The following is a 24,212-nucleotide window of genomic DNA, read 5'->3' on the forward strand; positions in this document are numbered from 1 at the left end:
TAATAATACCCTAGGCAAACAGTACTTTTCCTCCTGATATCTGAAGAGAGCTGGCCCTACCATTAAGCCAGGGGTAGCCAAGCTGGTGCCCTCCAGATTTTCGGACTGCAACTCCCATCAGCCCCAGGAAGCATAGCCAATGATAGAGGGTGATGGGAGTTGTAGTCCGGAAAACATGGAGGGCCCCACATTCGCTATCTCTACATTAGGCACAGTAAGGCAGTCACTGTGGATGCCAGATGCTAAGGGGCAGGGAATGGTGACGAGGTGTCACAGGACAGAGGTGTGTGCCATTTGGCTTGCCCTGCACCCTTTTAGCTAGCTTGCTGCCCTCTGTTGCTGGTGGAGGACATTAACGCAACAGCGCATTGCCAATGTTGAAGGAAAGCTTAGCTCCCAGTCTGGTTGTCTTCTGTACATGGAATAGGGGAGCAAAATGGCTTTGACTGGGCCTGCATCTGACCTCATAGCCTGCATTTGGGCATTTTTAACCACTGCTTTCTTCCAAGTAGTTGCCTGACTACTGCAGATGACAAATTAGCAAGTAATAGCCTACTGCTATAGCTATTAAAACAGTCAGTCTGCCAGCAAGTGTCCCTATTTTCCAGGGACGTCCCTGATTTAGAGAAGCTGTCCCCGTTTCTGATTTGATCCCGGAACGCCCCACTTTTCCTTAGGATGTCCCTATTTTCATTGGAGAAATGTTAGAGGGTAAGGAGTACCCCTGAGCCGTCTGAAGGCAATCTTGTACAGGGAATGTTTAATGTTTTATGGTGTTTTTATATGCAGTGGTACCTCGGGATGCGAACAGGATCCGTTCCGGAGCCCCATTCGCATCCTGAAGCGAACGTAACAAGCGACGGCATGTGTGCGCGGGTCGCGTTTTGCCGCTTCCGCACATGTGTGTGACGCCATTTTGAGCGTCTGTGCATGCGCGAGCGGCGAAACCTGGAAGTAATGCGCTCCGTTACTTCCGGGTTGCCGCGGAGTGCAACTCGAACACGCTCAACCCGAAGCACATTCAACCCGAGGTATGACTGTATGTTGGAAGCTGACCAGAGTGGCTGGGGCATCCCAGTAAGATGTGTGGAGTATAAATAGTAAGAATATCATTATAGAATAGGACGTCCCTATTTTCGTCGGAGAAATATTGGAGGGTTTGCTGTCAAGAACATTCCTTTTTGGTAGTTCCACTGCCCTGGATGGCCTGGGTGGGAGACGGCATGTTTTGCGGCAGCCCCTGAGCTGAAGATTCACCCTTTGACCTTAGCCTTTGACATCTGAGGTACATATTTTTGGGCCCAGCTTACTCTTTTGACTGCAGTTTGTTTCAACTACCTTTAACAATATTTTTAAATTGACAAATTTGCCCATCTCTACATGTGCGCTCCCATTGTTCGGTCCCAGCGCCTGCCAACCTAGCAGTTCGAAAGCACCCCTGGGTGCAAGTAGATAAATAGGGACCGCTTACTAGCGGGAAGGTAAACGGCGTTTCCGTGTGCGGCTCTGGCTCGCCAGAGCAGCGATGTCACGCTGGCCATGTGACCCGGAAGTGTCTCCGGACAGCGCTGGCCCCCGGCCTCTTAAGTGAGATGGGCGCACAACCCTAGAGTCTGTCAAGACTGGCCCGTACAGGCAGGGGTACCTTTACCTTTACCTTTACATGTGGGCAGCCATTATCAACACTCCTGTAACTATTTCTCTTATTGCTCTTCTTTGAAATATTATATTTGCTGCTGTTCATTTGATACGTTGCGAGTCATTGTGGGCCCAGTCTTGCGGGAAAAGTGGCATACAGATAAACGGATGATCAGAGTACCTAAGCGCATTGAGGACACAATTAATACCTTGCTTTCTTGGCTGCCAGCCATAAGTAATATTGTGAGCCCTAACTACGCTACGAGCCCTAACTGGCTTTCTTTGTTTAGCTATGAATCAGAATGCTGTACATCTCTGCTTGGTCATCACTGCTACATTTAATTATTTCCCCCTGGGCCTTTCAAGGAAAGGTGGCATCTATTAAAGGTTTAATGTCTTACACCCCCTGCAGTGTGCATGGTGAAAAGGTGCAGCTAATAAGCTGGAACGACTTCTCAACAAAGGCGTATACTGTGTTACATTTACAAAATTGCTCCCTTTCCTGTCGTTTCCTCGTTTATTAATGCCCCTTGCGCACTGTTTATACTGAGTCGGCGTGGGGGGAGAGATCTGGTTCCAGCAGGGTATTACAATGGGGTGTTGTCGACCCTTAGCCAGAACACAGAACAGAGTATAAAGACAATGAGTATTTTGTCTGTCCCCCCCCCCCCTTATAGCTGTTTCATGTAGGGCATTTTTCCTACCTGGGTTTACAGGGATATAAGCAAGTGATCAGAGGGACGCGGGTGGCGCTGTGGGTAAAAGCCTCAGCGCCTAGGGCTTGCCGATCGAAAGGTCGGCGGTTCGAATCCCCGCGGCGGGGTGCGCTCCCGTCGTTCGGTCCCAGCGCCTGCCAACCTAGCAGTTCGAAAGCACCCCCGGGTGCAAGTAGATAAATAGGGACCGCTTACTAGCGGGAAGGTAAACGGCGTTCCGTGTGCTGCGCTGGCTCGCCAGATGCAGCTTGTCACGCTGGCCACGTGACCCGGAAGTGTCTTCGGACAGCGCTGGCCCCCGGCCTCTTGAGTGAGATGGGCGCACAACCCTAGAGTCTGTCAAGACTGGCCCGTACGGGCAGGGGTACCTTTACCTTTACCTTTACTAAGCAAGTGATTAGGACGCTCACCTGATTAAAGGAGCTTTGTGCTTTCCGGTCAATTCATCTGGCATCCTCAAGTCAGTAACACCTGAGCAGATGCTTTCTAATTCTGAGGTTGCCAGTTTGAATCCACATGAGACGCTGCGCGAGTTTTGTTAGCCCAAAAAATGGAAAGTGATGGAGGTCCCAGGCAAGGAGGATTGGCAACTTAAGATGTTAGGACATGGGTAGGTAAACTAAGGTCCAGGGGCCGGATCTGGCCCAAATGCCTTCTAAATCCGGCCCACGGACGGTCTGGGAATCAGTGTGTTTTTACATGAGTAGAATGTGCCCTTTTATTTAAAATGCATTTCTGGGTTATTTGTGGGGCATAGGAATTTGTTCATTTCCCCCCTCCAAAATACCGGTATAGCCCGGCCCCCCACAAAGTCTGAGGGACAGTGGACCAGCCCCCTGCTGAAAAAGTTTGCTGACCCCTGTGTTGGGGTGTGCAGAACTAGCAGGTTTAGCACATAGAACAAGAGAGCAAGGAGAACATGTATTCAAAGAAGTGTGGAAAAATATGTATATGGAAAATAATTGTATATGGCCAGAAACCCTGGTAGCATTAAGATAAATTCAACAGTGTAATTAATATTGGAGCGATGTAAGATTAAAATGGTTAAAGTAAAATATGAAGGTATGATAGATAAGCAAAATGGACCATGGAAGGAGAAGGAGAGGAGTCACTGGATATCTAATATTATGTAAAATGTTTATTTTGAGGTGTAAAATTGTGGGGGGGGGGGGGATTAAGTGTGTGTGTGTGTGTGTGTGTGTGTGTGTGTGTGTGTGTGTGAATCCCCATGAGACTGCTGCTTTGAGAGCCAAGGGAGGCTGTGCCTTTGAAAACTCACTTTGGAGAAGGGCTGTAGCTGAGTGCTATAGCACATGCTCTGGGAGCAAGTTCGCTTCATCTATGGCATCTCCATATGTAAAAGGATCTGGGAGCCAGTGTGGTGTAGTGGTTAAGAGCGGTAGTCTCGTAATCTGGGGAACCGGGTTCGCTTCCCCGCTCCTCCACATGCAGCTGCTGGGTGACCTTGGGCCAGTCACACTTCTTTGAAGTCTCTCAGCCCCACTCACCTCACAGAGTGTTTGTTGTGGGGGAGGAAGGGAAAGGAGATTGTTAGCCGCTTTGAGACTCCTTAAAGGGAGTGAAAGGCGGGATATCAAATCCAAACTCTTCTTCTTCTTCTAAAAGAAAATACCTCTGTTTTTGAGACCCTGGAGAGCTGTGGTTGGTTAAAGCAAGCAATACCGGGGCTAGTGATCCCACTTCTAACACCACTCCCTATTTGCTTGCCCCCTGGGCCCAATCTGGGGGCGGGGGGCGGCGGCAGCATAGCGAGCTCCCTCTCCTTCCACCTCTCCCATCTTGCTCACTCAGAGAGGGCAGGTGAACAGTCCGTGATAACTATGACCGGTGAGAACTAGTCATGGGTGGGGTTCCCTGGGGCCGGTGGGGAAGAAGGAAGACCCAACAGTAGGAGAAGCCAGAACGAATGACAGGGGGAGCCAGCTAATTCCAGTTTTATTTTTATTTTATTTTATTTAATGATATTTATTAGAGGTTTAATAGTTACAGAAAAAAGAAAAAAGAAACAATAAAAGGTTAAACAAAACAAAACAATACCTTACAATACATCAAAAATAAAAAGAAAAACAAAAAGCAATACAGCAAAACAACAAGGAAAACAAAAACATTTAAAAACACATCCAATATTCCGTATCTTTACCTTTCATTTACTTGTTTCATCGACCTCCTCACACCTCCCTTTTTTGTATTCTAGTTCAAATTAGCTATTTCAGCAAATCCTTTCCATCTTTCTCAATTTTTGTTCTATAATTTATCTTAACACAATCTAACCTTAAATTTTCCACTTTGGCCCATTAACAATCTATTTTTGCTTAATTCTTTATAACATTTCTGCTAAAGCCATATAACTTCATTCCAGCATCCAGCTAATTCCAGGTTTATCCCAATTCTTTTCCCTGCTGAATTCTACAAGGGGCGACACTGAGAAGGAGGAAACCCAGGCAGTGCCAACACTGTTTTTAAGAAGGCAGTCAGGTGTCGGCTAACTGGCACCAGACTGAGCCGTGGTGGAGCTTGGGGTCTCAGCGGTGACCCCCTTCCACCACCAAAATCCCCCCCCCCCCCCGTTTCTTGCCTTCCATTCTACATCACAGTTGTGGCCAGTTCCATTTTTCTAGAAAAAGAGGTGCCAGAACTCACCATGAACGCCTCCCATGTTTTCTTATATAGTGGTACCTCTGGTTATGAACTGGTTTTCTTATATAGTGGTACCTCTGGTTATGAACTCTGGAACGAATTGTTCCAGAGGTCCGTTCTTAACCTGAAACCATTCTTAACCTGAGGTACCACTTTAGCTAATGGGGCCTCCCGCTGCTGCCACGCCGCCACCATGTGATTTCTGTTCTCATCCTGAGGTAAAGTTCTTAACCCGAGGTACTACTTCCGGGTTAGCGGAGTTTGTAACCCGAAGCGTTTGTAACCCAAGGTGTTTGTAACTCGAGGTACTACTGTAATGGCAATGGCGCCTAACTGAGAGGTGCTGGGACTGAGTTCTGGCTGAAAAAAAGCCCTGGTTGTGGTGCCCTGAGGCTCCCCAAGCCCAGTGTGACCGAACTGGTTGTGCTCCCGTAAACTCACCTCTGGACTGAGATTATTGGGGCAGCGCTCCATTTACCCAAACAGGTAAACAGGGGCTCCATTGGCTACAAGGAACAGCAGCTGGGACAGAGGGCTCCAGGGTTGGCAGTGTATCCCTTCTTAAAACTGGGCTTTGTCAAGTGCTTGGCAATGCCAACCGTGACACAAAGGGTGAGTGACCTAGGTTTTCCTACCCCCGTTTCCCTACTGGTAATCAAGCAATTTGGTTTATAATAACCAAAGTGCATTCTCTGTTCGGAGATTAGTTACAGGGAGCAAAAATAAATCTGGTTAGCTGAGCATTGTTAAACTCTTTCGCTGCAGACTTTGCATTGTGACCCACTCTCTTGAAGCTCCTGGTTTTCTCTGTGATCAGCAGCATGTGTAATTATAATTACTTCCCTCCAGAATATATTATTTTCCCGAATCCCAGGGAGACCGGCGAGCCTCGTTTCCTCCCCGCCCTTTGCTTTGTGATAAGAATGCCTTATTAAGAAATCCACATGGCTGCTCAGTGTCATTTTGGGACCATGGAGAATGTGAAACACATTAAATGTTGCTACTGAACTGTTATATGGTGGCGTAGGTAGGAGCTTGCAGTTGTTTGAGATACTCGCATGTGTTCATTGGCTTACTGGCTGCCGCCTACTGAGAGCAGAGAGGTGTGTGGAGCTCACGGAGGTGCCAGCGCAGTGGCAGGACTGTCAGATTGACTCTGCCACCTCTCCTGCCCTGCACTGGAAAGCCAGCGTGGTGTAGTGGTTAAAAGCGGTGGACTCGTAATCTGGTGAACTGGGCATAGCTGTCAAATGTCCCTTATTTGAAGGGACAGTCCCTTATTCCAGCGCCATGTCCCACTGCTGTCCCTTATTGATGGATGTCCCTTAAATGTCCCTTAAATGATGTCCCTTAAATTTCAAAGGAAGCAGCTCCTCTCCCTCCCTCCCTGCTGGCCAGGGAGGAGGGAGGCTCCAACTGTGTTGCTTGGCTGTGTTGCTCACCCAATAAGAAGTCTAAGAACGACTGGGGGTGGAGCTTGCATGCCTTGTGTGTGGCTAGTTAATGCAAGCTGAGGGGGTTTTTGAATGCTGGACGCCATTTTGTTGCACGTGCTGCTGCAAACTTTGCAGTGCAAAGCCAGGCCGGGGAGCCATCTTGAGTTGAGGCTGCATAGGCCTTGTGGTGCATGTGATTCAGATTCTGGTCAGTTGAACCTCTGGTTACAAAGTTGGTTGGACAGTGTTCTCGAAGCTACCAGCATGAGTTTGACCAGACTGCAGGAGGACAGGCAGACTGGAGTGCCTGGAACAGGTGAGGCTGCAGGTCCCTTATTTTGGCTGCTGGTCCCTTATTTTCAAGGCTGCTGGTCCCTTATTTTAAAATCCGTAAGTTGACAGCTATGGAACTGGGTTCAATTCCCCGCTGCTCCCCATGCAGCTGCTGGGTGACCTTGGGCTAGTCACACTTCTCTGAAGTCTCTCAACTTCGCTCACCTCACAGACTGTTTGTTTCTTCTCCTTCTTCTTCTTCTTCTTCTTCTTCTTCTTCTTCTTCTTCTTCTTCTTCTTCTTCTTCTTCTTCTTCTTCTTCCCCTCTCCGAGAGCAGCAGCAGTGCTCAGCATTGGGAAGCTGGGTGCTCCCATTGCCCTGCCAGCATTGCCTGCCAACCACAGCTGATGTAATAGATAAGACAACAAAGTTGGTTACAGATGCAAGAATTTTGAATCGTTTCAGCGGCTTAAAAGGCAAACAGTGAAAATAGATATTTGTTTCCACTGCCACATTCTCACTTTCCTTTTCATAACACTGCTAAAATAGCAATTAAGAGCCAGCCAACGGAGCAGGGGCACCTGCAAAACTTGCACATTTCACTACGTACCTTGCACCATGAAAGGTTTAATAGGATAGCTTGGCAGAAAGCCAAGGCTTCCTAAAAGGAATTCCAACAAGAATTCCAGAAAGAATGGGGGAAATTCAGAGAATACTTTACCAAACAGTGCCCCAAAATATGCACCTGGACTCGTTTCGATTACAGTGATACCTCAGGTTAAGTACTTAATTCATTCCGGAGGTCCATTCTTAACCTGAAACTGTCCTTAACCTGAAGCACCACTTTAGCTAATGGGGCCTCCTGCTGCCGCCGCGCCGCCGGAGCACGATTTCTGTTCTCATCCTGAAGCAAAGTTCTTAACCTGAAGCACTATTTCTGGGTTAGCGGAGTCTGTAACCTGAAGCATATGTAACCTGAAGCGTATGTAACCCAAAGTACCACTGTAATTTCTAGAGGAGACTTTGCGGTTTTTAAAGTCATAATTAGGAAAAATTGTAATAATCACATATAAAAGAAACAGTACAGTGGTACCTCGGGTTAAGTACTTAATTCGTTCCAGAGGTCCGTTCTTAACCTGAAACTGTTCTTAACCTGAAGCACCACTTTAGCTAATGTAAATAAAAAATTTAAAAGGAATAAAAAGAAAGCCAAGGGTTCCCGTCTGGCTCAATATGCTCCAGCTGCACATAGTAACAGCACCCCTATTTCCCGATACTTATCCCTGAAAAAAACATTTCCGCCTTTTGGAGATGCTGTGTTAATTTTTCTTTAGCGTGAGTTGCTGGAGTTGCAATTCTTCAGAAGTCACGTCCTGTCCCAGGGTGCCAGGAAGTCAAATCACAGGGTGGAGAATGGATGGCTGCATTGACTTTAGCATCAGTGGAAGTGCATGGGCACTGATATGAGGTCCCATTTTGCATTCCTGGTCCCATGCACTCTTCCAGAAGAGATTTGGCAGAGATCCTCACTTTCAACGTTTAGGTTGATGAACTTCAAATGTGCAGTGCTGCTGTATATTTTGAATAGCTCATAAGCAATTGTAGGACATTGATTCCCACCTTCCCTCCCCCCTCCACCAGTAGGGCCACTGTTAGAGCCAAACTTCAGGGGAATAGTTCTGGAATCCAGCAGCTGGGGGAAACCCTCAATTGTGAGAAGGCAAATGATTTCATAGCAGAAGCAGGCTATTCCAGCACCCAGTGAAGAGTTGATACCAGTCATTCTTTCTAAAAATTGGCAGGGTGGATTTGATTTAAATCGAATCAATTTAAATCACTAGTCATTAAGACTTGATTTAAATCACTCATCAGTAAGACTTGATTTAAATCATTTTTTTTTTACAGAAATACTCATTCTTGCTGGTATAATCTTCATATTTTTGGAATAATAAAATTTCAGAGTAGTTTTTACAGTTGTATCAAAAATTACTGATTTGGTTATACTATCAAGAAATACATTGACAGATAATTATGAAATTATTGGGAGGTTTAATAAGTTAACTGTTTGTGTTTGGACAACTTTTCTGCTGTACTTTATTGGAAGGAGAAAAATAATAATTTCCTTAATAACAATTTAAACAAATTTATTTAACTAAAACAATAGCATCATAGCATATGTATCCATATTTGTGGTTAAACAATTTTTTTAAAAAAAACCCCAGCTTAGACTAAGTTTTAGCACATATGAAAAACTTAAAACAAATCCTTATTTCCTGATGTATAGCCTTTGGACAATAAATAAAAAACTATCTTTTGAAAGGTTTTTCCTCCAAAAGCATTTTATTTTAAAAATCTGATTTAAATTTAAAAAATCCATTTTTTAAAAAAATTAATCATTTATTTTTATCCACCCTGGTTATTGGGGATAGCTAGGCAAGCTGTCCAGCAAAGCTCTGGCTGAAATGGACATGCAGGTCCTGGCTGGAGCTGCCCTGCCACTCAATTAATTTCTTTAAAGAGAGAGAAAGAGAATGTCCTTTTCCTGTTACTGCCTTGTAAGCTGCTGGAGTGTTGCTAGTTTTGGCTGCTGCGAGTTGTAGTACATAACATCTGGAGGGCACCAGCTTGAAGAAGGCTGATTTTTATACACATAGGTTGCTATGCAGGAGAAATAAAATCGCCAGTGCAACATTGCATAGTAGGAGGTGATATTCTAAGATGAGATGCCATTTTTAAAAAAAGGGATCGAGGACCAGTCTGTTGCACTCAGCAGTTGCATTGTTGAGAAGCTTTCTTTTGTGTGCGGTTTCTACTTGGTGGTGAGACAGAGCTTTCCTTACTAAGAGCAGCTCCCTTCTCTTGCGTTTTCAATCGATTCGCCTTACCCGATCTGCAGTATACTGAACGCACATCACTAGTATTTGGAAAGGGTCCAGGTTGTAATGGAACGCTCCACCGAAACCCTTCATATCTTATTAAACTGCAGCGAATTTCTATTCAGCCCAGCTGATTTGAATAATTAAACAGGGTTAAATTGGATAGAGTTGAACCTCAGGGGATGGTGCATCTAGCTCCCTTTTCCTGAAAGGTACTTTGCTCCTCCTCACCTGCTCTTTAAAAATAACAACAATTACAACAACCTTTAGTAATAGATAACCGCATTCAGCAAGTTTTCTGCTAATGGGTGGTGTGACTTATATTTTTACTTTGATATAGTCTAATTCGGCCTACACTGTCCAGGCTTCATTCTGAATTAGTGTTAGCGATGAACTGACATTCCTTGGCGCTTGCCTTTGCTTTCGATCTACCTTGATAGAAAATGCTTTCAGCCTCCAGGGCATTGAATCAGTCATCTAAAAAGAAACAGTGAGAAGGATGTAGGCAGTTGTATTACACAGAGACTCCCTGATCTGGCTGGGGATCATGTGTGCAGAACCAGGCTCTGTGCATTTATCTATAGCTGGATAGTGAATTGCCTGACTTGTCCCATGTTTTGCCTGACCAAAGGTGGCAACCCTACCCCAACCCCACCCACGGGGGAGTGCAAGTCACTGTGCAAAATTAAAATGGGGATGGGATGTGGTCACCTAGTGCCACTCAAAGCACCAGAAGGTTAGAAACCTTTTTGTTTTTTGCCAAGTGGGTGAGGACTGGGTTGTTGTTGTTGTTTAGTCATTTAGTCGTGTCCGACTCCTCGTGACCCCATGGACCAGAGCACGCCAGGCACTCCTGTCTTCCACTGCCTCCTGCAGTTTGGTCAAACTCATGCTGGTAGCTTCGAGAACACTGTCCAACCGTCTCGTCCTCTGTCATCCCCTTCTCCTTGTGCCCTCCATCTTTCCCAACATCAGGGTCTTTTCCAGGGAGTCTTCTCTTCTCATGAGGTGGCCAAAGTATTGGAGCCTCAGCTTCAGGATCTGTCCTTCCAGTGAACACTCAGGGCTGATTTCCTTAAGAATGGATAGGTTTGATCTTCTTGCAGTCCATGGGACTCTCAGGAGTCTCCTCCAGCACCATAATTCAAAAGCATCAATTCTCCGGCCATCAGCCTTCTTGATGGTCCTGCTTTCACTTCCATACATCACTACTGGGAAAACCATAGCTTCAACTATACGGACCTTTGTTGGCAAGGTGATGTCTCTGGTTTTTAAGATGCTGTCTAGGTTTGTCATCGCTTTTCTTCCAAGAAGCAGACATCTTTTAATTTTGTGACTGGTGTCACCATCTGCAGTGATCATGGAGCCCAAGAAAGTAAAATCTCTCACTGCCTCCATTTCTTCCCCTTCTATTTGCCAGGAGGTGATGGGACCAGTGGCCATGATCTTCATTTTTTTGACGTTGAGCTTCAGACCATATTTTGCGCTTTCCTCTTTCACCCTCATTAAAAGGTTCTTTAATTCTTCCTCACTTTCTGCCATCAAGGCTGTGTCATCTGCATATCTGAGGTTGTTGGACTGAGTAGGCATCAGCAAAAGTCATGAGGCTGCTGGGTGTGGGTGCATCTCCCTACCCAAGTTTCATTTCCTATAGGGCAGTTTTCATTCAAAGCAAAAAGCTGAGACAAGCTGGAGTTTTTTTAATTATTTGCTTTTACCAACAGAGCCCAAATGCTAGATATGATTTCCTATTTCAAAGCCAGATTGGTTCGACTTACAGAGACAAAGTCCCCAATGTGTTTCCTGAGAAGCACAAATGTTAGCATTCATTTCATTAAATGTAAGCGTGGAATTTCAGTTTCTAATGCACACAAACACCCTTCAAAATGTGGTAGAGAGAGAATAAATGGCTTCCCTATTGTTTCCCAAATCTTGTTTAATGACTCTCAACACTTTCCTCCCGTCATTTTCTAGGCCAGTCGTCCCTAAATCATATCTAAATATGGTAATATGTTTATGTAAAACAGGAATTTCAAAAGGAATTAAGGATACAAGCAACACTCCAGAGTGTGTTATGCTTTGTATTAATTAGATTGATCTCCGAACGCAACTGCAGCATTCAGAAGATCCTGATTTGTTAGCCCACTTTGCAAATCTTGAATCTGAAGGATGGGTGCATGGAGATTTCCTTTGTAAAGTTGCTGGTAGTGTTAGAACTCAAAACCACAGGGTTTATTTGGAAGGAACCAATCATTACCATCATTAGGATGTAGACATACATAGATATATACCCTCCAACATTTCTCCGATGAAAATGGGGACGTCCTGTTATTAGTATTATTAGTGCTATTTTTCTAGAAAAAGAGGAGCCAGAACTCTCCATGAACACCTCCTTTGTTCTCTTAGAATGGCAATGATGCCCACCTGAGAGTTCCTGCTAAAAAAAGCCATTATTATTATTACTATTATTATTATTCCCTGTCCATCTGACTGGTTTGCCCCAGTCAATCTGGATAAGCAAAACCGGAAGACTGACTTCCTGTTTCTCGTCTCCCGTTTTCTGCCGAATTTAGCAATTTGGTCTCAAATCTTATGTTGCTTGTAGCCAGATGTTTCAGAAAGAAAGGTCGGCGCTCATCAGTAACAGCCGCGCGGCTTCGCTTCCGCAGAAAGAGCGATGAACTCACAGCACCGCTCCCCCTTCTACGTTCCGGAGCCCCTTACGGGGTTCCTTCTTCGTTTCTGGGGGGGCTTTAGGTGCCCACCGAGTCCCACGGCCACGGGCTCGCTCTGCCCGTGGTTTTTCTTAATGGGTCGTCGCTATGCCGCAGCATACAACCCTTTTCTGCGGAGCCCCTCTTCAGAGACTGAAGAGGACCGCCATTACCATTTCGCGCCGCCTCCGGAAGTCCTGCTTTCAGATGTCTTCTAAAGGTTGTGTTACTTATCTCCTTGGTTTGGGGATTGCATAACTCCAACATTTATCTGATGAAAATAGGGACGTCCTAAGGAAAAGTGGGACATTCCAGGATCAAATCAGAAACCGGGATGGCTTCTGTAAATCCAGGACTGTCCCTGGAAAACAGGGACACTTAGAGGAGATATATCAAGATCGAGATAATATCACACACACGTGAACTCACACATTAAAGTACGCAGTGTGACATTGTAAAGCCAACATGATGATGAACATTGCACACAGGACTCAGCATCTCAATCACGACCATTTTCCTAGAGCAGAGATGGTGAATCAGTGGCCCCAGTGGTGGACATTGGGCTTTAAAATCTCAGCGGCGCCCTGTGCGATGCCAAAATTTGATGCCCCTTCCGTTGTTTGCTGTTGTTGCAGTGCCTCCTGCGGCGGCCTCCCGGCTCAGCACCCAGTGCGGACGAACCGGTCGGGCTACCCTATATCTGCTTCTGATGTTGCTGTGAATGTTATGGGACTACAACTCCCATCATCCCTGACCTCTGGCCCTGCTGGCTGGAGCAGATGGGCACTGGAGTCCCAACAGCAAATTGGAGGGCAGCAGCTTTCTCCACTCCTCCTTTAGAGGCTGTGTAAGATCTTCTCGTCTTTGCATTTACCGCACGCTCCATAGTTAACTTAGCGAATTCACATGATGTAGGGAGGAGTACTGATTTGGGTTCTCCCCCCCACACACCAGTACTAGACCTATTTAAAAATGAGGATATGATCAATGGCTGTTTGGCAAAATAGAACCTCCATGTTTCAAGGCAGTAGACTGCTGAATGCTAGCTGCTGGGGGGCAGACAGTATGAATAGGCTGTTGCATTTATTTCCTGTTTGTGGGATCCTTGCAGGCATCTAATTTGCCGTTGTGCAAAGCAGGGTGCTGGTTTATTGGACCTGAGCCAGTGTGGTGTAGTGGTTGAGTGGTGGACTCGTAATCTGGTGAACCAGGTTCAATTCCCTGCTCCTCCACATGCAGCTGCTGGGTGACCTTGGGCTAGTCACACTTCTTTGAAATCTCTCAGCCTCACTCACCTCACAGAGTGTTTGTTGTGGGGGAGGAAGGGAAAGGAGATTGTTAGCTGCTTTGAGACTCCTTAAAGGTAAAGGGACCCCTGACCATTAGGTCCAGTCGTGACCGACTCTGGGGTTGCGGCGCTCATCTCACTTTATTGGCCGAGGGAGCTGGTGCACAGCTTCCGGGCCATGTGGCCAGCATGACTAAGCCACTTCTGGCGAACCAGAGCAGCGCACGGAAACGCCGTTTACCTTCCCGCCAGAGCGGTACCTATTTATTTGCACTTTGACGTGCTTTCGAACTGCTAGGTTGGCAGGAGCAGGGACCAAGCAATGGGAGCTCACCCCGTCACAGGGATTCGAACAGCCGACCTTCTGATCGGCAAGCTCTAGGCTCTGTGGTTTAACCCACAGCAGTAGTGATAAAGTGGGATATCAAATCCAAACCCCCCTCCTTCTCCTCCTCCTCCTCCTCCTCCTCCTCCTCCTCCTCCTCCTCCTCCTTCTTCTTCGTCTTTGTCTTCTTCTTCTTCTACAATCAGGAAGACTCAGTTTGTGTTCAGGTGCTCTGGATTCTTCCAGGACACATGCCCTTGTGTGTCACATCCATCACTGTCCCTACTTGACACCCTGAGTGCTTTTGCCTGCTGGAGTGTGTCCTTGAACTCTTAAGGATGCTTCTTAGTGGTCTAGATGGAGGATAGACAAGGATGTGTGAATGTAAAGACGTTAACCTAATGCACAAAGGTAAAATTCACTTTTATTGCTGTCCTCACGTTTGCCTCTGGCCCCTGGCCTGTGGCCCTTGGAAGCCTGCCCAGAATGGAATGTGGCCCTTGAGCTGAAAAGTGATTCTCTATTCATGCTTGAGGCTGTTGGTTACCAGAATTAGGCATAGCTGAATGCCCTGCTGTTATTGGCCAGCCAGCCTTTGCTTCTGTGTGTGTGTGTGTGTGTGTGTGTGTGTTTTTACAAGAAAGAAATTAGCATTTCCGGTGCAGCAGTGTGAAGAATGAAATAGCTTCTGGGAGGCTTGAGGTGGCAGTCATGCCAGGTGAGCCGCGGCTATGCAGAGAAGAAACCCACCATAAAATCCCTTGCTATGTTCTCCTGGCAGTTAATCTCTGGCTTCTCCAAGGTCATTCACCGTCGTTGCAATTAGGCCTGTGGGTTGAGGTGCCTGGTGAGGCCTCCCCAAAGCCAAGCTGGATGTCAGGACCTGCTGGCTGGGCCTGATGGGAGATGCAGCCCAGAACATCTGGTGGGCACTGAGTTGGCGGCAGCTGAGTGAAACAATACAAGCAATTGATAAGATTTGCTCTCCCGCTAAAGTTACCCCGCCAGAGTGAACTGAGAAAGCTCTCCAAAGGAAAGGCAGGAGGTACAGGTTGAAAAAGAATGTCCGAATGCCCCTGTCTCCGCATCGAAATTCCTAGTTGGTTGAGGAAGCCGGGTTGCATGTTAACCAAAACAAAGCTTCCTTTCTCCATACAGCCAGCCAGCCTTTTGAAGTTTCCTCTGCCAAATGAGTGGGAGAAGTCAGGTTTTAACAGGCAGTCACTTGTGACATTTCCTGGAGGAAAGGAGGTTGGGAAAGGAGAGAAAAGCTGTGCTGAAGGGTGCCGAAACTGCAGACTAAAATAAACAGAACATGGGACTGCATTTAGTGTATACGGTTGCTAGAAAACTTCCAGGTGGGGGAGGGGAAAAAAATCCAATTTGGTGCCTGGAAGAGCACCAAAGAGAGTTTGTTTTTGTGTTTATATCTCATCTTTTCTTCAAGGACCTAGAAGTGGCATAATCGTTTTCACTTCTTCCCTATTTTTTATCCTTGCAATAACCCTGTGAGTTAGGTTAGGCTGAAAGCTCGCCCAGTGAGCTTCATTTCTGAGTTGGGATTTGAACTTTGGTCTTCCAGGTCCTAGTTCAGTACCCTAACCGCTATGCAACACTGTCTGCCCACCCCACCTCAGACTATGGAGCTAACCTCTGCCACAGGCAAAGATCTAGGAGTTGTTGACATCCTCTATCTCCTGCTTCAGAGGACGAACAACATCTTGGGCAAGGGAGACCAACCTGGCACTTCTATTGGCCAGTAAAGGAACAACTGCAGGAAGTTTGCTTCCCTGATCCTTTTGTTGAGGTGATCAGGACGTGCACATATCACATGTGTGCTAAGGGAACTGCAACTGTGGGACATGGGTGGCGCTGTGGGTTAAACCACAGAGCCTGGGACTTGCCGATCAGAAGGTCGGCGGTTCGAATCCCTGCGACAGGGTGAGCTCCCGTTGCTCGGTCCCTGCTCCTGTCCACCTAGCAGTTTGAAAGCACGTCAAAGTGCAAGTAAATAAATAGGTACCGCTCCAGCGGGAAGATAAATGCCGTTTCCGTGCGCTGCTCTGGTTCGCCAGAAGCGGCTTAGTCATGCTGGCCACATGACCCGGAAGCTGTACGCCGGCTCCCTCGGCCAATAAAGCAAGATGAGCGCCACAACCCCAGAGTCGGTCATGACTGGACCTAATGGTCAGGGGTCCCTTTACCTTTAAGGGAACTGCAAAGGTTGATGATCAGGTACCAGGTCTTGTTCAAATTCTTGTTGTTAACATATAAAGTCCCGAACGGCTCGGGACAAGGTTACCCAAAAGACCGCTTGCCCCTGTAGAGAGAGAGACCTGTAAGATCCCTTAGCTCATGGGTCAGCAAACCTTTTCAGCAGGGGGCCGGTCCACTGTCCTCAAACCTTGTGGGGGGTGGACTATATTTTGAAGGAGGGAAAAGAACAAATTCCTATGCCCCACAAATAACCCAGAGATGCATTTTAAATAAAAGGACACATTCTACTCATGTAAAAACACGCTGATTCCCGGACCGTCCACAGGCCGGATTTAGAAGGCGATTGGGCCGGATCCAGTCCCTGGGCCTTAGTTTGCCTACCCATGCCTTAGTTCATCTGGGGAAATTCCTCTCTTGGCAACTTGCCCTGCAGGATGTCGTAGGGCAGTGACCCCAAAACAGGCATAATATGCTTGTGTTGTACATTGTGTTTTTGTTTTGATCATATTGTTTGTTTTTATATGGTACACCCCCTAGAGATTTTTTTAAATACAGTGAATGCTTGGGTTGCGAACGTGATCCATGCGGGAGACATGTTTGCAGCCCGCAGCGTCTGTGCACGCGCGGGTTGCAATTCAGCAGTTCTGCGCATGTGCAAAGCACAATTTAGTGTTTTTGTGCGAGCGCTGAAACCCAGAAGTAACCTGTTCTGGTACTTCCGGGTTTTGCACAGTGCACAACCCGAAAACACGCAACCTGAAGCGTCTGTAATCCGAGGTATGACTGTATTAAGCACTTTAGAAATGCTTTCACATCTATAAATAAATGCATAAATAAATAGTCTGCCTGCATTCAGTTCTACTGCTAGTGGGCCAGAGAAGGAGCAGCTATAAGGAGTTTGCCACCCCTCTGTTCCACCCAGAAAGGACACTCTGCTCCAGTTCCTACTTTCCTCTGAAGTCGTCATTCCTTTTTCCTTTTGTGAGCCTGCAGGCAGGGATTTATTTTCTTTTAATCTCCATGCAACGCTTAGAACATTTCAGGTGTATACTTCTTGCTGCTTCTGCTGCAGATTTTGTGCATGTGCGTTTTGAGGTGGGGCAGTGGCTTGTGCTAGCAGACAGAGAACATTAGAAATGGCCTTACGTTCCTATGTAAAAATACCTATAATAAGACTGGCAGTATGCATGCATGTGTATAATTCAGGAACACTCATAGCATCCAATGTGGTGTATTTCAGAGGTGAAATCGCCCACTTTTGTTTCTCTTTCGTCTTTGCTGTGTGCGGCGGCACCAGCAGTAGCAGCAACAAACCTCAGAAAGGCATTTTGGGGAGGAAACGGCAGGTGCCAGTCATTGGCCATTAAGAGGAGTGATGCATAGGCTGTTTTATGTACATCCCACCCCTAAACTTTTACTTTTCCTAAAAAAAAATTACCAAAGGCCGCATAAAACCATTTTGCTGCCTTGTAAATCAGGTGGTGAAATTGTTGGACCGCATGTGACTCGGATATTCTGGAGCACGGACTGGACACAGGGAGGCAAACGCCAACTCAGGTTTCAAGCAGGTTTATTTGATTTGCATATGCATAGGAAATAGGGACGCGGGTGGCGCTGTGGGTTAAACCACAGAGCCTAGGACTTGCCGATCAGAAGGTCGGCGGTTCGAATCCCCGCAACGGGGTGAGCTCCTGTTGCTCAGTCCCTGTTCCTGCCAACCTAGCAGTTCGAAAGCACGTCAAAGTGCAAGTAGATAAATAGGTACCACTCCGGCGGGAAGGTAAACGGCGTTTCCGTGCGGTGCTCTGGTTCGCCAGAAGCGGCTTAGTCATGCTGGCCACATGACCCGGAAGCTGTACGCCGGCTCCCTCGGCCAATAAAGCGAGATGAGCGCCGCAACCCCAGAGTCAGTCACGACTTGACCTAATGGTCGGGGTCCCTTTACCTTATGCATAGCAAATGGTGCAGCGCAATATGTTCGCAATCTGCACACCCCAATCAGGGTGCACCCACTTTTTATAGACTAAATAAACAGAGAGTGAAAGTCTACATTCTTATCCAATCAGGCTCTAACATTCCATGTTTCTTCCTTTTGAAGGTTTCTTTGTTCGTCTGCCGGCTGTGGCCTTGCTCTCTTGTAACAGTGGCTTTGTTTGTCTGCCCGCTGTGGCCTTGTAACAGTAGCATGATAACCGCATGCTGAAATTTCTGTTTCTGAGGCCCTTCAAAATGTGGGGGCCCAGTTTGGTTTGGCAATACACACCTGCTCAAAAGATGTGTGGCTTATCAAATATGATAACTCCGGCAATTCAAATCTAGCCTTGAAAGCATTAGGAGGATTGGTGGCTGTTCAAAGGGATTAAAACCTTTCAGATTTCAAGGGCAAGAACCATTCAGGAAGTACTAGGAAAGCCTATTGTTTTTGCCTCTCAAAATAATCCGAAAGATGCTATGGATGAAAACAGAGATGTTGATAACTGCAAATAAGCTTATTGCCAAAAACTGGAACTCATGGAAAATTCCAACCATGAGGGAGAGGTTGCAGAAGGCTTAGCTTGCTAGGATCTTGCGTAAAATTACTGCTATAATCCATGCTCGTGAAAGCAATTCAAGGGCAAGGCGAGTATTTGTTTGTGACTGGGAATTGTTCATCTGTTTTTTTGGAACAATGCATTTACTCAACATAATGTCAAGGAACACATGCTGGCGATGTCATAGACTAGTGATTTGCAATTAACTTAATTGAACCTCCCTTTCTTTTCTGCTCTCGGAGACATTTTCTTTTTGGCATTTTTGTGCAATTTGTAATAATATTATTAATATTTGTTTAAAATGTTACCCGTTCTGTGGGCGTGGGAGGAAGGGAATCACATCATCTAGTTTGTACCATCTCGGGCCAGCCGCACAAGAACAATTTGTACCAAAGTATTTCAGGGAAATCCTTTGTTAATCAAAGCGTGTTACAGCTGGCCCACCAAGCATGGGAGGTAGTTTCATACAAGCAAGCAGCTTTGGCCCAAACTAGATGTGCAAGGCAATCACCTATGTGTTAAAAGTTTATCCTGTTCACATATAAAGTGGGGAATGGAGACGTCTGCTTTTTAAACAAAACAGAAGCTTGTTAAGCATTTTTCTCACTGCCAGTATTATTATTATCATTATCAAAATCATCTGCAAAGCTGCACACACATCAAGAGATAAGACAACGCCTGCCATTGGACTCAGAATCAAATAGGCATGACACAAAAGGAAAAGGGAATAAGGAGGGAAGAGGAAAACTCGAATAGAAGCAGCTTTCTTTCACTGGTCAGTGGATAGCGCCTCTCTCCCCATGCCGTGATGTTCACTGTCAGAGGCAAGGAGGTGTAGCCTCCCAGTGACCCTTCCTCTCTTGGCTGCTGACGGAGGACAGAGGATGCCTTTTTTGGTTTTGAAGTAATAGAACCGGGCCAGGGGGGGAATGCTTAAAAGTTATAAGGGGGGAGGTGAGGCATGGGGAGAGGGTTGGGTATTGCTTTCCTCCCCATGTGCACCATTTTGTGAAAAAGTGCAACACCACCACCCTGCTTTATACGTGAATAGGGCAAAAACATTGCCCCACGTGTTTAGATTTGACTTTTGGGCAAATCTAGAACACTAGCTCTTCAAGGACTTCCTAAACCAGGTATAGGCAAACTCGTCCTCCAGATGTTTTGGGAAACTGTTCTTAACCTGAAGCACCACTTTAGCTAATGGGGCCTCCCGCTGCTGCTGCGCTGCCACTGCATGATTTCTGTTCTCATCCTGAAGCAAACTTCTTAACCCAAGGTAATATTTCTGGGTTAGTGGAGTCTGTAACCTGAAGCATCTGTAACCTGAAGTGTCTGTAATCCGAGGTACCACTGTACATCAACTCTGAATGTGGTCTGAGTGCACATGCACACACGTTTCTAGCCACTGGGCACTGTCCCCCACGGATCTGTGCCTTGCAGAGCAGTTGCAGCGACAGCAAGACCCGCCCTGCTCCCGGCTTATATACGCTCCCCTGATGGGTTGCACTTCCACATCCTTTGAACCACATCAGCAAGGCTGAGGAGGGGGCAACAGTGCCCAGTGGCTAGAAACATCCATGTGCATGTGCATTCAGAGCACGTTCAGAGTTGATGTACAGTGGTACCTCGGGTCTTGTCATCTGAGTAACCCAGGACCTCCATACATGCTGCCCAGGCTTGCAGGAAAACAATGCAAGAGGCAGCAGTTGCAAGTTACCACTCTCTCCAACCACAGCAGGCCCTGTGATTCTCCAGCGATTTGACTTCAAACTCCGCTGTCTCTCGAGATGGACAGATGCCAGCAACAACTCTGCTTCACCCCTACTTTTGCCTTTGGGGAATGCCTTATTAAAATGAGTTCGGGTTGAGATGCTCTAGGGTGGGAAATACTGACACAGGTGAATTGTTCGACAAACTAAGACTAATTCCAACCCTGCTTTTCTCTTGTTTGCAGGTGCCCCTGGTTAACAAGAGCCGTCTCTCCAGCCATCCCGCTATACAATGGGCTCGTGTTCCTGTTTGTACTCGCAAACTTCAGCATGGCAACCTTCATGGACCCTGGGGTTTTTCCACGAGGTAAAGCTGGACAGGATGAGGGCGGGTGGCTCGGGGAAAATATGGGCAGGAAGGAATGAAGACAAACAAACAAACAGATAACAACAACAATATAATACATTTATTGTCAATGTACAACCTGTGTACAATGAAATTAACCGAGCCTCCTCCCCCAAACACTCAGTCTCATTGCACTCTGTGTGCTTGTTGCACAACACACCAACCCCAAAAGTCAGTTGCACTATATTATACCGGTACCTCGGGTTAAGTACTTAATTCGTTCCGGAGGTCCGTACTTAACCTGAAACTGTTCTTAACCTGAACCACCACTTTAGCTAATGGGGCCTCCTGCTGCTGCCACACCGCCGGAGCACAATTTCTGTTCTCATCCTGAAGCAAAGTTCTTAACCTGAAGCACTATTTCTGGGTTAGTGGAGTCTGTAACCTGAAGCGTATGTAACCTGAAGCGTATGTAACCCGAGGTACCACTGTATTTTCTGTTCAGCAGCCTAACAGCCCATGGATAGAAACTGTTTTTTAGCCTACAAAATGGCACAACCAGCTTTTATCCCCCCCTCCGCCCCTATTAATACCCCTAATAGGAAAATTAGTTACCTGATTATGCAGCCTTAATCTGCAGTTTGGAGAACTCCTGTTCAGAGTTCTAGCCAGCCAGCTGTGCCCTGTTCCATCCTCTCCACCATCACCCGTCTTGTCCCACTCCCCGCCTCCTGCAACAGATACTCTGCATTCTGTTGCTATCGAGCATGCTCAGTCCTCATCAGACTGGTGGGGTTTTTTTTAATGCCACTTAGGTTTCCCCCCACCCAAATTGATGGACTTCTGTAACCCTTGGGGGTTCCTCTGAACATGTAGATACCTCCCTCCTGGATGGTGCAATTTTGGACAAGTCGTGTTCTATAAACAGAGAGTGAGTTTACTACTGGTAAATAGCAGGGATGGGCAGATGGGAGTTGCAATTCAGTAATATTTAGAAGTGCACAGATTCCCCATCTCTGGTATATTGGAATTGTTGTTGTTGTTGTTTAGATGTGTTAGTCACCCGTATCCCAAATAGGATCGTTCATTGTTTATTTGCAACGGATTGCCGTTGTGAACAGCGACAAATGCTCTTGTCAGGTGTGTGTGTTCGCGTGTGTGCCTGGCTTCAACTCATGCAACATGCCAGCTTTTATCACGTTTGATGGGAGATGTGCTGGTAAACACTATGCAGATTCTTGTCTGGATAGCTTAGCCTCTTTCTTTTGAAGTGCCTGTCCTTTCAAGTCATGAAACTAGCGGCTTGTTCCTGCCTTCTCAGGAGCTTTTAGTGCAATCGCTGCTGATGTTTGTTTTTCTGGGGTTTAGGCTTTATTCAATGCGTTACCTCTGCTGAGATTTCCTAGTGACGCCAAGCCTGTCACAAATGGTAGACAAGGGAGGTAAATTTATACTGCAGGTGGGCACTCCATGGAATATGTATTTTTAAGAGCAGAAAACACTGAATATATAAAATGGGATGTGAGGAAGAAGGGTTATGTTAGCCTAGCCTTCTCCCCTGGAATTCTGATTTTTAATGTGCTGGGGTTTTTATTTATTTATTTGCAATTCCACACCTTAGATTTAAAGCGCATGACTTCCTCCCAAAGAATCCTGGCAACCGAAGCAGCCTTAACAAACCACAGGATCCAAAGATTATTTGGGCGAAGCCATGTGCTTGAAATACGTGGTGTGAATGTGACCGTACAGTTTAGACATGAGTTTAATGTATCACTCCCTCTGTTTCCAATGTTCAGACTACAGTGGTACCTTGGTTGTCGAACTTAATCCGTTCCGGGAGTCCATTCGCCTCCCAGAACTCTTCGAAAACCAAGGTGCAGCTTCCGATTGGCTGCAGGAGCTTCCTGCAGCCAATCGGAAGCTGCAGAAGCTGCGTCGGAAGTTCGGCTTCCAAAAAACGTTCGCAAACCAGAACACTTACTCCAGGGTTTGCGGCGTTTGGGAGCCGATTTGTTCGGGAGCCAAGCCATTCGACAACCAAGGTACCACTGTATGTTTGTGTCACTGGTAGGGCTACAGTGACTGCATCCTCTTGCCTAGACCATAGCTGTCAACTTACAGATTTGAAAATAAGGGACCAGCAGCCTCGAAAATAAGGGATCAGCAGCCAAAATAAGGGATCAACAATTACTCTGATAAAATACATATTTTGTTGCGTGCAAATGGCTTTAGATACCTATTAGGTCCATAAATTACCATATAGCATATATTCAACACAAAAAACAGCAACAATTTGTTGTTGTCAAAGGACAGCTGGACATAGAAAGAGCCCCATTACCTTCAGTAGCTTATTTAAGGGACATCATCAATAAGGGACAGCAGCAGGACATGGCGCTAGGATAAGGGACTGTCCCGCCAAATAAGGGACGCTTGACAGCTATGGTCTAGACAGTGGTGAAGGGCCAGAGCTGCACTAGAGTAGCTGCTTTGCATGCAGAAGGACCGAGTTTCAATCCCTGGCATCTCCAGCTGGGGCTGGGACAGAACTCTGCTGGAAAACCCAACAGTGGCAGTGTAGGAAGTACTGAGCTAGATGCTCCAATAGTCTGACTTGGTGCCAGGCAGATTCCCATTGTGTTGCTCTATGTTACGTTGTGCTGTGCTCTTAGGGGTTTGGCGCTAACCATCTTCTGCCTCCATCTAACCATGTGTTTTCTCCCCCTTTCCCGGGGACGGGGTTGAAACCTTTGAGCAGCAGACGAAGACGAGGATAAAGACGACGACTTCCGAGCTCCGCTCTACAAGAACGTGGAGATTAAAGGGATCCAAGTACGGATGAAGTGGTGCGCCACCTGCCATTTCTACCGCCCCCCGCGCTGTTCCCATTGCAGCGTCTGTGACAATTGTGTTGAGGTAGGACAGTGCCCCCCTGCCCACTTTGGGGGAAGGGACTTTAGCTCCGTGGTGGAACCATAACGAAATATGGCTCACCAGTACAGTCAAATCTCGGTTGTCGAACGTAACCCGTTCCAGATGACCGTTCGACATCTGAAACGTTCGACAACTGAGTTGCGGCTTCCAATTGGTTGCAAGAACTTCTTGCACTCAAGCAGAATCCGTGGCAGACGTTTGGGTTCCGAAAAACATTCGAAAATCGGAGCATTTACTTCCGCGTTTTTGACATTCGGGAGCCGAAACGTTCAAAAACAGAGCCGTTCGAGAACCAAGGTTTGACTGTATCCTAGAGCAGTGTTTCCCAACCTTGGGCCTCCAGCTGTTTTTGAACTACAATTCCCATCATCCCTGACCACTGGTCTTGCTAGCTAGGGATGATGGGAGTTGTAGTCCAAAAACAGCTGGAGGCCCAAGGTTGGGAAACACTGTCCTAGAGCATTTTGTGGAGATGGAAATCATAACTTAGTAGTAGAGTTTTAACTAGTTTAATTTTGCTTTTGTTTGTTTTTTAATGTTGCATACCATCCTG

The 24,212-nt window shown here is 46.5% G+C and overlaps 1 protein-coding gene across 1 annotated transcript in view; it reads left to right on the plus strand.

Moving 5' to 3' along the window:
- The window catches only part of ZDHHC8 (zDHHC palmitoyltransferase 8), a 164,232-nt gene that overhangs the window by 103,199 nt on the left and 36,821 nt on the right, over nucleotides 1-24,212 (plus strand). Inside the window, exons 2-3 of the mRNA XM_028711070.2 lie at nucleotides 20,628-20,749; nucleotides 23,484-23,641. Of these exons, the coding sequence (XP_028566903.2) occupies nucleotides 20,628-20,749; nucleotides 23,484-23,641 (280 nt within the window). The remainder of the gene's footprint in view (nucleotides 1-20,627; nucleotides 20,750-23,483; nucleotides 23,642-24,212) is intronic.

The sequence above is a fragment of the Podarcis muralis genome, chromosome 16 (genome assembly GCF_964188315.1).
Source record: "Podarcis muralis chromosome 16, rPodMur119.hap1.1, whole genome shotgun sequence".
Taxonomy (NCBI): Eukaryota; Metazoa; Chordata; class Lepidosauria; order Squamata; family Lacertidae; genus Podarcis; species Podarcis muralis.